This window comes from Lolium perenne, chromosome 6, assembly GCF_019359855.2.
Source record: "Lolium perenne isolate Kyuss_39 chromosome 6, Kyuss_2.0, whole genome shotgun sequence".
NCBI lineage: Eukaryota > Viridiplantae > Streptophyta > Magnoliopsida > Poales > Poaceae > Lolium > Lolium perenne.
The window spans coordinates 74084158-74098066 of NC_067249.2; the positions used below are offsets into that span (position 1 = coordinate 74084158).

Genomic DNA, 13909 nt, shown 5'->3' on the forward strand with positions numbered 1-13909 from the left:
AGGAGGTGGCTAAGGAGGCGGAGCGCATAAAGGAGGGAAGAGCTCAAGCGGAAGCTTCAAAGACGGAGGAGCGCCACCATTTCTTCGACTCCGTGGTTCAGTTGGCTCGTGACATAAGGGACAAGGAAGAACCGGCGGAAGAATCTAAGAAGAAGAAGGCGAGGGGGGAGGGAGCCTTTGCCACGCAGTGATGTCCCTTTGGCTATGTTCTTGTTGTCAAACCTTTATGTTATCAAAACCATGATGTTGTGTGAAACTTGATCTTCTCGAACCTTCATGTCGTTGAACCTTATTGTAATTGGAACCTTGATGTCGTCGAACATAATTTTTTATTTGAACCACTATGCTGTGTCGTACATGTTCTGTGCAATGTTGTATTCAAAACTGTTGGAATATGGTAGATTTTTTTCATGGTTTTAACACAAGTCAATGTGTGGCGCCCGCGACACTGGCGCTACACTGCACAGTGTGGCGCCCATGGCACCGGCGCCACACATGTCAACTTATATCAACTTATACGTCGAAAACATCCAGGGGCTCCGGACGATTAGTCCTTAGCCGTTTTGGCGAGCCTCTTTGTGTGGCGCCCGTGCCTTCGGCGCCACATGGTGAAGTGTGGCGCCCACGGCTTCGGCGCCACACAAACAGGTCGCCAAAACGGCTAAGTCCTTAGAAAAATGTTTTACAGTATGTTTTGTGCAAACATAACAAGATGTGTGGCGCCCTTGCCACGGGCGCCACACTTTCAAAATGTGGCGCCGGCGAGAGCGGCACCACACATCGTGCCACGTCGGATTAGAGCACACCTCAGCGTCGAGGACGCTACGTCGGATCGGAGAGTGGCGCCGGCCACACTGGCGCCACTCTGTGAGGTGTGGCGCCCATGAGAGGGGCGCCACACAAAAGGGTTAGATGAGTGAAATAGTTTGCCAGAAGGGTCAGTCTGTGCCATAGTTTCAACAAAGGGTAGGTTAGTACAACTGGTTTCTTGAAGGAGACAGGCAGAAAACTCCCAACCCTCCCTTCTCCCAACCCTAGCCTACTGCACCCCTCCTCCCAACCCTCCCGCCGCCGCCGGCAGCGCCGCCGGGGCAAAGATCTCGGGGCGTGGCGGCGGCGGCCTCCCCTCGTGGCGCGTCAGGAACGGCGGCCAATGGAGCCTCTCACGCGGCGGCCCTTCCGTCTCCCGGGGCGGCGGCGGCCCTCCCGGGGTCGATCCAGCTGCGGGCTGCGGCCTCCCTGCCTCCCATCGGCGGCATGCCGGCGGTGGTGGCTGGTGGAGGCGGACGCCTTTCCCTCCGCCTCTCGCCGGTGAGGGGTGATGATCTTGGGCTTCTCCCGCATTACGAGGACGCCCGGGGCAGCAGCCTTGGGTTCGACGGTGGAGGTGTGATACGTCTCCGACGTATCGATAATTTCTTATGTTCCATGCCACATTATTGATGTTATCTACATGTTTTATGCACACTTTATGTCATATTCGTGCATTTTCTGGAACTAACCTATTAACAAGATGCCGAAGTGCCGATTCTTTGTTTCTGCTGTTTTTGGTTTCAGAAATCCTAGTAACGAAATATTCTCGGAATTGGACGAAATCAACGCCCAGGGTCCTATTTTGCCACGAAGCTTCCAGAAGACCGAAGAGGAGACGAAGTGGGGCCACGAGGTGGCGACACCATAGGGCGGCGCGGCCCAAGCCCTGGCCGCGCCGACCTAGGGTGTGGGCCCCTCGTGCCGCCTCTTGACCTGCCCTTCCGCCTACTTAAAGCCTCCGTCGCGAAACCCCCAGTACCGAGAGCCACGATACGGAAAACCTTACTGAGACGCCGCCACCGCCAATCCCATCTCGGGGGATTCAGGAGATCGCCTCCGGCACCCTGCCGGAGAGGGGATTCATCTCCCGGAGGACTCTACGCCGCCATGGTCGCCTCCGGAGTGATGTGTGAGTAGTCTACCCCTGGACTATGGGTCCATAGCAGTAGCTAGATGGTTGTCTTCTCCCCATTGTGCTTCATTGTCGGGTCTTGTGAGCTGCCTAACATGATCAAGATCATCTATCTGTAATTCTATATGTTGCGTTTGTTGGGATCCGATGAATAGAGAATACTTGTTATGTTGATTATCAAAGTTATGTCTATGTGTTGTTTATGATCTTGCATGCTCTCCGTTACTAGTAGATGCTCTGGCCAAGTAGATGCTTGTAACTCCAAGAGGGAGTATTTATGCTCGATAGTGGGTTCATGTCTCCGTGAATGCGGGAAGTGGCCAATCTCTAAGATTATGGATGTCTTGTTGCCACTAGGGATAAAACATTGGTGCTATGTTCGAGGACGTAGTTACTAATTACATTACGCGCAATACTTAATGCAATTGTCATTGTTAGCAACTTAATACTGGAGGGGGTTCGGATGATAACTTTGAAGGTGGACTTTTTAGGCATAGATGCATCTTTGGATAGCGGTCTATGTACTTTGTCGTAATGCCCAATTAAATCTCACAATACTCATCATAATATGTATGTGCATGGTCATGCCCTCTTTATTTGTCAATTGCCCAACTGTAATTTGTTCACCCAACATGCTGTTTATCTTATGGGAGAGACACCTCTAGTGAACTGTGGACCCCGGTCCAATTCTCTATACTGAAATACAATCTACTGCAATACTTGTTCTACTGTTTTCTGCAAACAATCATCATCCACACTATACATCTAATCCTTTGTTACAGCAAGCCGGTGAGATTGACAACCTCGCTGTTTCGTTGGGGCAAAGTACTTGGTTTGTGTTGTGCAGGTTCCACGTTGGCGCCGGAATCCCTGGTGTTGCGCCGCACTACATCTCGCCGCCATCAACCTTCAACGTGCTTCTTGGCTCCTACTGGTTCGATAAACCTTGGTTTCATACTGAGGGAAAACTTGCCGCTGTACGCATCACACCTTCCTCTTGGGGTTCCCAATGGACGCGTGCTGTACGCGTATCAAGGTGACCCTCTTCTTCGCCGGAGAGGATCGGCCTGCGGTTGGTGGTGCTGGATCTATTGATCTACCATCGCGTTCCAGCGGCGAGATGGAGGGGCTTGGAAGCCGGCGATGGTGTCGCCGGTGGAGGGTTGGAGTGGCCAGCCCAGGGTGGTCGCCGACGTGGGGGTCCAACCTGAATAAAGGCGGTGGTCATAGGGCCTCTCTTGCGTGAAGAGGAGGACCTACTGGAGGCCTGGACTCGTGATCTAGCCGGAGTGTTGAGTTCCGGAAGGCTCCGCCAGCGAATGTAACAGTGCTTTTGCCTGGAGTTTGCTGGATCGGTGGTATTCGGTCGTGCGCACCCATACTTTTATTCCGACCGATTGGTTCTGGAGGGAGCAGTGCTAAGCTCTTTTTCTGTGTTGACATCAAGTGACTATGGATCCATGATGAAAGTCGGAAGAAGAGAATTTCATGAAGACCGGAGGGGAGGACTAGCTAAGGGAGGTTCAAGTCTCCGCGTTGTTGAGGGACTTGCTTGGTGTTTCGGGCTTCACAGCAGCGGTATGAAAGTGGGAGCGACAACACAAGTGAAGTTCAGAGTCCTACCTTTCAGGGTGAAAACCCAAGGTCTGGCCTTAACTGGTTGTGCCTGGCAATGACCTTGTTGGAGGCATTGTTTTGAGAGCGAGGATTATCTTCAGGGTGAAAACCTAAGATCTTTGATCAGGCGACGACGGTGTTAGAGCACTGTTCCCTTCTTGGAGACGTCGTTTTTTGGAGAGTCTGTTTTTCAGGTGTTGTCTTGGCGGTGGATTTTTTCGATAAAGGATGCTTTATTACTTTTGGGAAAGCAATTACATCCAGCCTCTGCATAACCAGGATGCACACAGCCGTTCAAAAAGTCTGTAACCAAAAAAATAAAAAGATATAAAAAACTAGGCGAAATACATATCGGAACGATGAATCATAAATCGCCTATGGTGTGGGTGGTGCTGCAATCCGTAGACTATGCTGCCACCCATGTAGGGAAAAAGGATCCCTCGCCGTAGCCTCCAACCGTGTACAGACCTCCGTAAATAGGTCTCGGTTCTCCATCCGCTGAAGAGGTAACCACAAACGGAGAATACCTGTACATCTGTAGATGACCTGCAACAAAGAACAATTTTTATCGTTAAAAATCTTGTCATTTCTACTTAGCCAGAGTGCCCAGATAACTGCTAGCGCCCCCACCCTAAGAAGCAACTTAAACCTTGAATCGATACCGTGGAGCCAATTGCCAAAGACATTGGCTACACTAGTCGGGGGATACAGGGTAGATGCGACTTGGATGACTGACCAAATAGATCTCGCAAAATGGCACTGGAAAAAAGGTGTTTAATAGTTTCGTCTTATTGACAAAAAACACACCTAGCACTTCCATGCCAATTCCGCTTGACAAGATTATCTTTGGTAAGAATAACTCCGCGACGAAGATACCATCCGAATTTTTTTATTTTTAATGGTATTTTCATCTTCCAGATTTTCTTATTATTATCAACCGGTATATCAGAATGAAGAATCGCATTGTATAAAGATTTGACTGAGAAAGTTCCATCTACATAAAGATTCCATCTAAATTCATCCGGTTCAGTTGATAATTGAATATATCCCAACCGTTGAATTAAATCATTCCATGCCAAAAGCCTTTGTCCAAGTAAAACCCGTCTGAACGTCACATTCGGAGGTGAGGTAGCCATTACTGTGGCAATGGTATCACCTTTGCGACGAACAATACTATACAAGGCAGGATACTGCTCTCTCAAGGAAGCATTGTCTAACCAAACATCTTCACAGAAGCGTATCTGTTCTCCATTCTTAATAGAGAAAGTACCATGGCGAAAGAAAACATTCTTAGTCGCCATGAGACCAACCCAGAAGTGGGAATCCCCAGGTTTCCAAACCACTTGGGATAGCGCCTTCGAGCCAATATACTTTCTACGAAGAATAGTTTGCTAAATCCCATCCTCAGTAAGAAGCTTAAAAAGCCATTTACCTAGCAGAGCTGATTTCTTGACCTCTAGGTCATGAACTCCCAGTCCACCTTGATCTTTGGGACTACAGACTACACTCCATTTAACCAGTCGATATTTCTTTTTCTCGCTGTCCCCTTGCCAAAAGAATCTAGATCGATAATAATCGAGTTTATGCAGAATTCCTTTTGGCAGCAGGAAGAATGATAACATATACAGTACCATATTTATCAGTACTGAATTAATGAGAACCAATCTCCCTCCGAGGGACATCAATTTACCCTTCCAACTACTAAGGCGTTTTTGTAATCTTTCTTCCACAATTTTCCATTCAGCAATTGTAAGTCTCCGATAATGAATCGGAATACCCAAATAGCGAATAGGAAATTGGCCTTGCCCACAACCAAACAACTCTGTATATAGAGTCATATCGTTTTGGGCATCACCGAAACAGAACAATTCACTTTTATGGAAATTGATTTTCAATCCCGACAACTGCTCAAAAGCCGCCAAAATTAATTTGAGGTTACGAGCTTTTTCGAGATCATGATCCATAAAAAGAATTATATCGTCGGCATATTGAAGGATAGATAAACCCCCATCAACCAAATGTGGGATCACACCTTCAATCTGGCCATCAGACTTAGCCCGCTCTATGAGTATTGCCAACATATCCGCTACGATGTTAAACAACATCGGTGATAACGGATCCCCTTGGCGTAACCCTTTTCGTGTTTGGAAATAGTGGCCGGTGTCATCATTAACCCGGATAGCCACACTACCTCCATACACAAAATCGTATATTAGAGCGCGCCACTCTGGAGAAAAACCTTTCATCCTAAGTGTCTGCTGTAGAAAAGACCACTTGACCTTGTCATACGCCTTTTCGAAATCTAATTTTAAAATAACCCCATTTAATTTCTTAGAATGCATCTCATGTACCGTCTCGTGCAACACTGCCACTCCATCAAGGATATTCCTTCCTTGCATAAAAGCGGTTTGTGATGGTTGAACGACATGATCCGCAACCGTATTAAGTCTAATGGTGGCCACTTTCGTGAAAATCTTGAAACTGACGTTTAATAGGCAGATAGGTCTATATTGCTGAATCCTTTCTGCCTCATTAACCTTCGGTAACAAAATTACTTCACCAAAATTTAGACGAAATAATTCTAGTTGTCCTGTGTGAAGATCACTGAACAAATCTAGAAGGTCCGATTTAATAGTATCCCAAAAAGTTTGATAAAACTCCGCTGGAAAACCATCTGGACCCGGTGCTTTATTACATTCCATTTGGAAGATCGCCTTCTGAACCTCATCCTCAGAATAAGGTGCGTTTAGTAGGACATTTTCTTCCATAGAAACTTGGGGTATGTCATCCGTTAAGTCCTCGTTAAGAGAAAAAGAGCTTTCCTCAGGAGGACCGAACAGGTCTTTATAATAATTAGTAATGTAAGATTTGAGTTGCTCGTGGCCTTCAATCTCCCCTTCATCTTGGATAAGAGAGTGAATACGCTTTTTCCGATATCTGCCATTGGCTAATCCATGAAAATATCGCGTATTCGAATCACCTTCCAAAATGAATTGGGCTTTGGATGTTTGATACCATTTGAGTTCCTCTTCGCGAAGAAGACTCGCCATTTGTGCATTGGATTGATTCTTAAGATCAATCTCTTGCGTGGACAGCGGTCTCACTTCCGCTATGGCCTCAAGATCATCAATCTCTTTAGACAAGCGAGCCTTCTCTTTTTTCAGAATACCAGACATATGAGCAGCCCAACCAGAGAGATGTTTGCGCATAGCACGCATCTTATTATTCCATCTCAATATTGGAGAGCCACCTCTAACTGGTCTTTCCCAAAACGTCTTAACCATCTCATGAAAACCCTCACGATGTAACCAGCCAAGTTCAAATTTGAACGGCCGCTTACAAACAGATCGAGGATTCCCAGTGGTTAACAGGATAGGAGCATGGTCAGACAGTTTTTCAATACATTCTAGTGCGCGGACGGACACCATAGGATATTTGTGTTCCCATTCGGTATCCATCAACACGCGATCTAGTTTCTCGTATGTGGGTTCAGGTAAACTGTTGGCCCAAGTAAACTGTCGACCGGACATGAAAACCTCTCTTAAGTCTAAGCTATCAATGACAGCATTAAACAAGAATGGCCAATGTCCATCGAAAATGCCTTTGCTTTTCTCATGAGGGAATCTCAGCAAATTAAAATCCCCTCCGATTAAAATCGGGTGCGGATTATCTTTTGCAAGATTTACCAACTCACGTAAAAAGTCAGCCTTAAAGGCATCTTGGGCAGCACCATACACAGCGACCAGACTCCAGATGAAACCATCTGCTTTGTTCTGAATATCGAGTTTAATATGATAAACGGTCGAGGAAACTCTGTGAGAATTTTCGCCTACCCGTCTCAGATATAGCAATAAAATCTAAATCATAATCTCTACAACCATCGGCAATGTGAGAATGTTTAGCCAAGTCACCAAGACCTCTGCTATTCCGAAACATGCCATTCATCGAGAAACTATTTTAGATTTAGTATTTTTGCCATATCTACGAGACTTCTTACCAGCGGACGATCGAGAACCACGAGCAGAAGCATCTAGATCATAAACTGAACTGAGCTCTGAGTGTTCTAAATCGACCTCTGTAACACTCCCAACTATAGCCGAGAGAAGGTGACCATCTAGGATGTCATCATCTTCATCATCGTCTACAATAGAAGTGGCAGGCTCAGTGGATCCATTTGAAGCAACCGTTAAACGGTCAAGCTCCATTTGTCTCAACACATTAGCCTAAGCTACAATTTGTCTTGGCGGTGGATGTACTGCTGTTTTTAGGCCCGCGATACTGTAGCGGGACTTTTGTTTCTTAGTTTTCTTTTCGTTTTTTTGGCTGTGTGCATCCGTAGTACCATTAGGGTGGTGCGTTGTTGCAGAGGCTGGGTGTAATTGGTATCCTTTAATATTAATATATTCCCTTTATTGAAAAAAAACAAAGGGTTATTTTTGTGTAAATCGCCGGGGTGGCGGGGGTGGTCTCTGTTGGAAAGAATTGCACTACCGGCTAGACGCAGATGGGCTGGTTACAGACTCATCGTCTTGTGCCCGGTGCTTGTTGTGGTTTTCTCCAGGGAAGACCGTCTCCACGCCTTGCCATTGGATATGAGCTTTTGCACAGAAGTGCAGCAATCATCCGACTTGGAAGCAAGCCGGCCTATGGCCGCAGACGTAGCGTGCTTGTTTTGTTGCAGAGCTTTAGCCATGAGTATGTCAACTTGGGATAGGGCCATTGGTGTTCTGTCCCTAGCCATAGCCATGATTTCTCTGGCTAGGATCGTCGCGAGAGCTCTCGAGGCTAACGGTCTTTTTTTCTACCTTCCTCTCGGGAAGGACCTACTCATCTCAATAATGCGTCTTCTCAGTTGGGTGTCACATGTGTTTCTACTTCGTTCCTCCTTGAAGCTTGATTGAACAACTCGATGTTATGGAAATCCTGAAACATGGTTCAGAGGGGAGTGCTCCGGTGTCCCCCCCTCTCCAAACTTTGGTTGGTATGAATGGCCAGGATTAACTGATACCCCTTCGTAGGCTAAGATAAAAAAAAATCCAGATAACCCCCAGATGTTTTTATGTTTTGGACACAACATCCCCTCAAATTATAACTGACATACTTAGCTTCTCAACTTTCCAAAACTTGATGTAATTCATCCCTGACTTTGATTAGCAGTTTTGAACAGCGAAATTTTCTAACGTGACCAAGCGAGGTGTTCCAGGTAACGTCATGAAGCTTCTCTAACGCATCATCCATGGTAGCAAGTCCACGAGGACCCTAGGAAAGAAGGCCTGCCTCGATGCAGCCACCAATGGCGGCCGATTGCGTAGCTCCAAACCTCAAGCGGTAGTTCCCATATCCTCATCTGCCATTCCCATGGCACTCCTCGGCTGTTTCCCATGGCGTCAACGCCACTGCTCCAGCTACCATCTTGAGCATGACTACACATCGACCAATTTGGAACACGATTACACAGCGACACTGCAAATAGCTTCAATAGCAGTGCGACAGAAGCCTAGTTGCACGGGCATGCTGCCGCCGGCCCACTCTTAGAGCATCTCCTATCGCGTCCCCAAACTGTTCCCCAAACGGTGCCTCTGCTCCAACACCGCGTCGTCGCCTGCCCTCCCCTGCTGCGCCGCCTGGAGGGAAGCTCGACGGCGTGACGAAGCTGCGCCTCTTAGCAGGCACGGGCGTCGTCCTGGAGCTTCTTCTCCGACTCGAAGGACTCGACGAGCGCTTGTTGCTGATCCACCGCCTCGTCCGGGTGCGGCCCATCATCGTCGGATCACTCGAAGTCGTCGTCGTCCTCATGCTCCGCCTCCTCCTCCGCCACCTCATCCTCGTCCTCCTCCTCCATTTGCGCCTCCAGTTGCGCCGCCAACGCGTCGGGCTCCGCCGTCAACACATCCGCCCGCGCCCCACAGCCGCCTCCGTTGTCGCTGGCGCCGCCTCCCGCTGATGACGCTCCTTCGCCGCCTGCTGCTGCTGACGCTCCATCGCCTCCCGCCGCCACTGCTCGATTGCGTCGCGTTGTTGACGGTACTGCACATCTTCTCCATGCGCTGGCGCCGCCGCTCCGCACACCACCGCTCGGCCAGCTCATCCGTCTGGCGCCGCCGCGCCTCTTCCGCTATGGCAGCGTCGAACGTCGTAATGGTGTCTGCCAGCGCCGCCTCCTCCCACACCGCGTTCTCCTTAACTACGGGGTATCCCCTGCTGACGCTGCCGCCTCCTCACGCTGTTGACGCTCCCGCTGCTCGATTGCCTCCCGCCGATGCCGCCGCTCTGCACGCCAAAGCTCCGCCTGACGCCGCCGCGACTCTTCCTCTGCGGTAGCGTCGATGCCGAACTGCGAATCCGGTAGTGGAGGTGGTGGTGGAGGAGACGGCGGTGGAGGGAACTGGCCGGCGCCGGGGCAGTTCATCATTGCGCAGTGATGTTCGAGCAATGAGGGATGTGCTTGTGGCGGAGAAAGGGGTGCCGGCGGCTGTGGTGGCTGCCATTGAGCCGGGGGGGCCTTTTATATACGCCGGTGTCGGAAAGAAAGCGCGGGAAGAGGCCAGAAGCGCCGGGAAGAAATGCGCAGGAACGCGTGGTGGCGTGCGAACGCCGGCGACATGTGGAAGCTGCGCAACACCGACGAGACGTCTCGTCTGCCCCTCCATCGCCATTAAGGCAAAGCTGTGACGCTTCGGTCGTGTGTCACTGCGCGCCAATAACTTCCGTCGCGAGGTAGAGGATGGTTAGGTCCAAACTTGAATGTGCCGCTGACGCGTTGGTCCCGCCACGCCTCGCCTCGCTTTTTGTTGTGCCCGGAGCGTCCCCTGTGGGGCAGGGACGGGCTCGGGGCGCCGGACACCGTATCGGGGCGCGCCGGACAAAAAACGGCTTTAAGGGACGCGGCTGAAAACATTTTTTTGTCCGACGCGCCCCAAATCCCTTTGGGGATGGTTTTAGGAACGCAACTATAGATGCTCTTAAGTCTTTGGCGTGGGCACAGCAAGCACCACACCAGTAGCAATGAGCGGCAATGCATGGGTGCATGGCGAGGGCGGCAGCTAGTCTGCAGTGCAAGGCAGCCGCGGCCGTGACAAAGGCGTGCACTTCTCTAGTGACAGAAGGTTGCCAATCGTGAACATATACCTTCAGCTGGACGAAGACGCTATTGCTTAAGTGCAAGGTTAAGTATGACCGTTTTAATTTGAGGGGTGGTGTGTATAAAACATGAAACATCTGGGGTTATTTAGACTTTTTCGCTAACTTACCCATTCAACTTAGGGGGGGACACCGGAGCACTCCCCTGGTTCAGATTGCTTCACCCAATTGTTGTACAGTACAGCCTGTACTTGCACGGGCTTCGTGCATTCCTAGCCAACCAATGCCATCAGAACGGCATTTATCTTCAGATGATGCATGAGTGGAGAGAAAGATAGACAGAAGAAATGTGCATCATAGGCAACAAAGAACAGTTTAATATTCTACAACAAGAAATATGTCTGTATCCATCTTCTGAATCCTACAGTTTTGTAACTTTGCATGTCTTGGTTGGTGTACGGTCTTGCAGGTGGATGAGCATCAGCTAACTTTGAAGCAAAGGAGGAAAACCAGTTCGGGATATACACACATGGACTGTACTACCGCTGCGCACTAGCATATGTCGCAAATTGGCAACCAAACTACAAATATATACAATCACAAATTCACAAGGTTTTATCTTCGGATGAGCGCAGTCGGTCGGTCACTCATCCTTGCTGCGGCAGCAGCAGAAGCACTGGAGGCAGCGCTCGCAGGCCTCGTGGCAGCAGAAGCAACAGCACAGCATGAAGAAGCTGCAGCAACCAAATGGAGAAAAGCAAAATATGACGCAAACACATCTATATTATAGACACAGTATATATTTTCTGCAGCTGCAGCTACACAGGACAGTTGGGGTAACTGAAACCGACGGTACTGCAAGCAGACACCAAGAACAAATGGAGAGCAGGATCATCAGGCATGCGCGTGTGTTCATGCAATTTACTGACCAGGCATAGAGGAAGCCCTTCTCCTCGTGGCGCTTCTTGACACGGTCCATGGCCGACAGTCTCCTGTCATCGCCCTGCGACTGATCGTCGGCAGTTGCCTTCGCCGGGGCGGAGGTAAATTGGAAGTTGGAATCTAGAGATGAGAACATGAAGAAAAGTGTGGGATGGAGGGAGAAGAGGGCGGGGGTGGGAGTGGCAGCTTGTTCTTGCTTCTGTTTTGTCATGGTAGCTCTCTGGTTAGGCCAGAGTTCACCTAGTGACCCCCTCTACTTCGTATCCAGAGTGTTTTATCCAGTAGATATCTACCGAATGCATTATTGTATCTTTGTTTTTGACTTTCCTTTTGTTTGGCTGATACACGCGATTAATTCGCATCGTAATCATACTGCTACCCGGCAGCCAATCCTAAGCTAGGGATGCGGGTACGGAGGAAGATTCCTCAAGTGTCACTGTGAGAGTGATATGTTGTTGGTTTGTGTCTCTAGCCTTTGAATTTTTTTGTGCTAGTTCGTGTAAGGTGGAGAAAGGAAACAGCCTCTCGTTAAGACGTCGTTTTAATTTAGTACATGATTGGTTTCAGACACAGAGATCCTTCATGATTTGTTCTGGACTCGGGGATCTTCAGGATTCGAAAGGACATGAACATCATTTGCAGGTTACAGCTGCACGGAAGGGGCCTGGAGCTGTCCAGAAAAAATTAACAGGTGAAGGGATGCGATCCAAATTCAACCCGCGAAAGTGATTTGGGCTCTCAAGTGGCTGTTAAATGCAGGGTTGATTGAGGAGACTGCCCATGGTATATCATCATTTCTATCAGATTGAAGCGCATGGTAAACAGATCAGAGTACCTAAATTTGCCGGATATGTGATCTGGCCGTACCAACAAGTGTGTTTACAGGGAGAAAAATTATGGGACCTCCTCTACAATTCGATCAGCGTTGACCAATTCCAATGAGCGATGCGTGCCACTGCCTGATTTTCTCATACGTATTTGTCCTTCCGGTCAGCATTTGACAATTCTACGGTTACGATGCGATCCACCTCTTCGTCTGTTTCTCCTCGCATCGTCCAACTTCGGCGGCGCGGCCGAATCCACGCACAGCACCGCCGGCTGTCGCCCAGCACCTGGAACAAGATCCGGTTCACGACCACGACGACAAGCCGATGCAAGGATGCGCCAGGCCGCCAGCCAACATGTCGACATGTCAGTTCATAGGCCCATGCTGACAACAACGAAAGAAAAATCAGATGCAAACTCACAGACTTAGTCATCCAAGTTCTTGAGTTTCATTCTTGTTAAGGATTTTCTTCAGCTTTTGCAGTACTTGGCTAACCATGCTTGTACAAATATGTACTACATTAATTCAGAGAAGCAACACGGACAGGAAAGCGTCGAAGAGTCGTCGGCGTCTCTGGCTGGCTCGATCCTGCGCGTGCCCGGCTGAATACAGATGTCAGAAGTATCAGAAAACCGCCGCTGAGAGGAGAGGAGATTCCTTGTGTACATACTTGATTCATACTTTTATTTTGATGTTTGGTTTTGGAGGGAGAGACGCGAAGCTCTGTTCTGTGTTGCCAGCAGATGACATTCTATTTCATGGTATATCAGAGACGGATAATTTTTTGGAGGCCGGATTGGAGGAGTAGCAACGGAGGATCGAGTCGTGGTGTTGTTAAAGGATTTGCTTGGTATTCTGGATCTCGTAACAATAGTATGCAAGTGGAGGCATCAACACATTTGAAGTTCTTACCTTTAGGGTGAAAATCGAAGGTCTGACCTTAATTGGTTGTGTCTGGCAATGATTTTGTTTTTTTTTTTTTTTTTTTTGCGAGGTTAAACTCCAGATCTATTATCAAACTCGGTAATACAACACACCCCCAAATAAACCGGAAATTACAATCAGGTCCCTGGAGCTGCCTTCATCTTCCACCTCCGACGCGGAGCAAGGACGCGCCGCTGCTTCGCCGCTGCCACTCCCTCCTGGAGCCAGCAAAGTCGATAACTCCAGCGAACTCCACGCAGACGGGAAGTCGTCACTCTCGGTCTCTCCGTACCAGCACGACGGAGAGGAAGAACAAAGGGGTACCAGCAATGATTTTGTTGAAAGCATTGTTTTGAGAGCGGTGACTATCTCCAGGGTAAAAATCTAAGATCTTTTAATCGGACGACGACGACGCTTGTACGATGTTCCTTTCTTGGAGGCGTCGCTTGTGGAGAGCATAGATTTCAGCTGATATCTCCTTTTTCTTAGTTTTCTTTTTCTTTTTTGGCTATGTGCATCCGTACTACCATTAGGGTACAACGTTGTTACATAAGCTGGGTGTATTTGGTATCTAT

At 48.8% G+C, this 13909-nt stretch overlaps 1 protein-coding gene across 1 annotated transcript; it reads right to left on the reverse strand.

The window, feature by feature from the left end:
* Positions 1-10979: 10979 nt before the first annotated feature.
* On the reverse strand, positions 10980-11854 carry LOC127307694 (protein CADMIUM TOLERANCE 4). Its single transcript, XM_051338445.2, has 2 exons — positions 11572-11854; positions 10980-11376 (listed from the first exon to the last, which is right to left on the reverse strand). The coding sequence occupies exons 1-2, from the start codon at positions 11793-11795 to the stop codon at positions 11286-11288; spliced, it is 315 nt and encodes a 104-aa protein (XP_051194405.1). The 5' UTR covers positions 11796-11854; the 3' UTR covers positions 10980-11285.
* Between the last annotated feature and the right edge of the window lie 2055 nt (positions 11855-13909).

Coding starts and splice junctions, on each gene's coding strand:
- LOC127307694 (XM_051338445.2), bottom strand. CDS start 11,795: ATGACAAAACAGAAGCAAGAACAAGCTGCCACTCCCACCCCCGCCCTC. Junction 11,377..11,571: donor AAGGGCTTCCTCTATGCCTG/GTCAGTAAATTG, acceptor TGGTTGCTGCAG/CTTCTTCATGCTGTGCTGTT.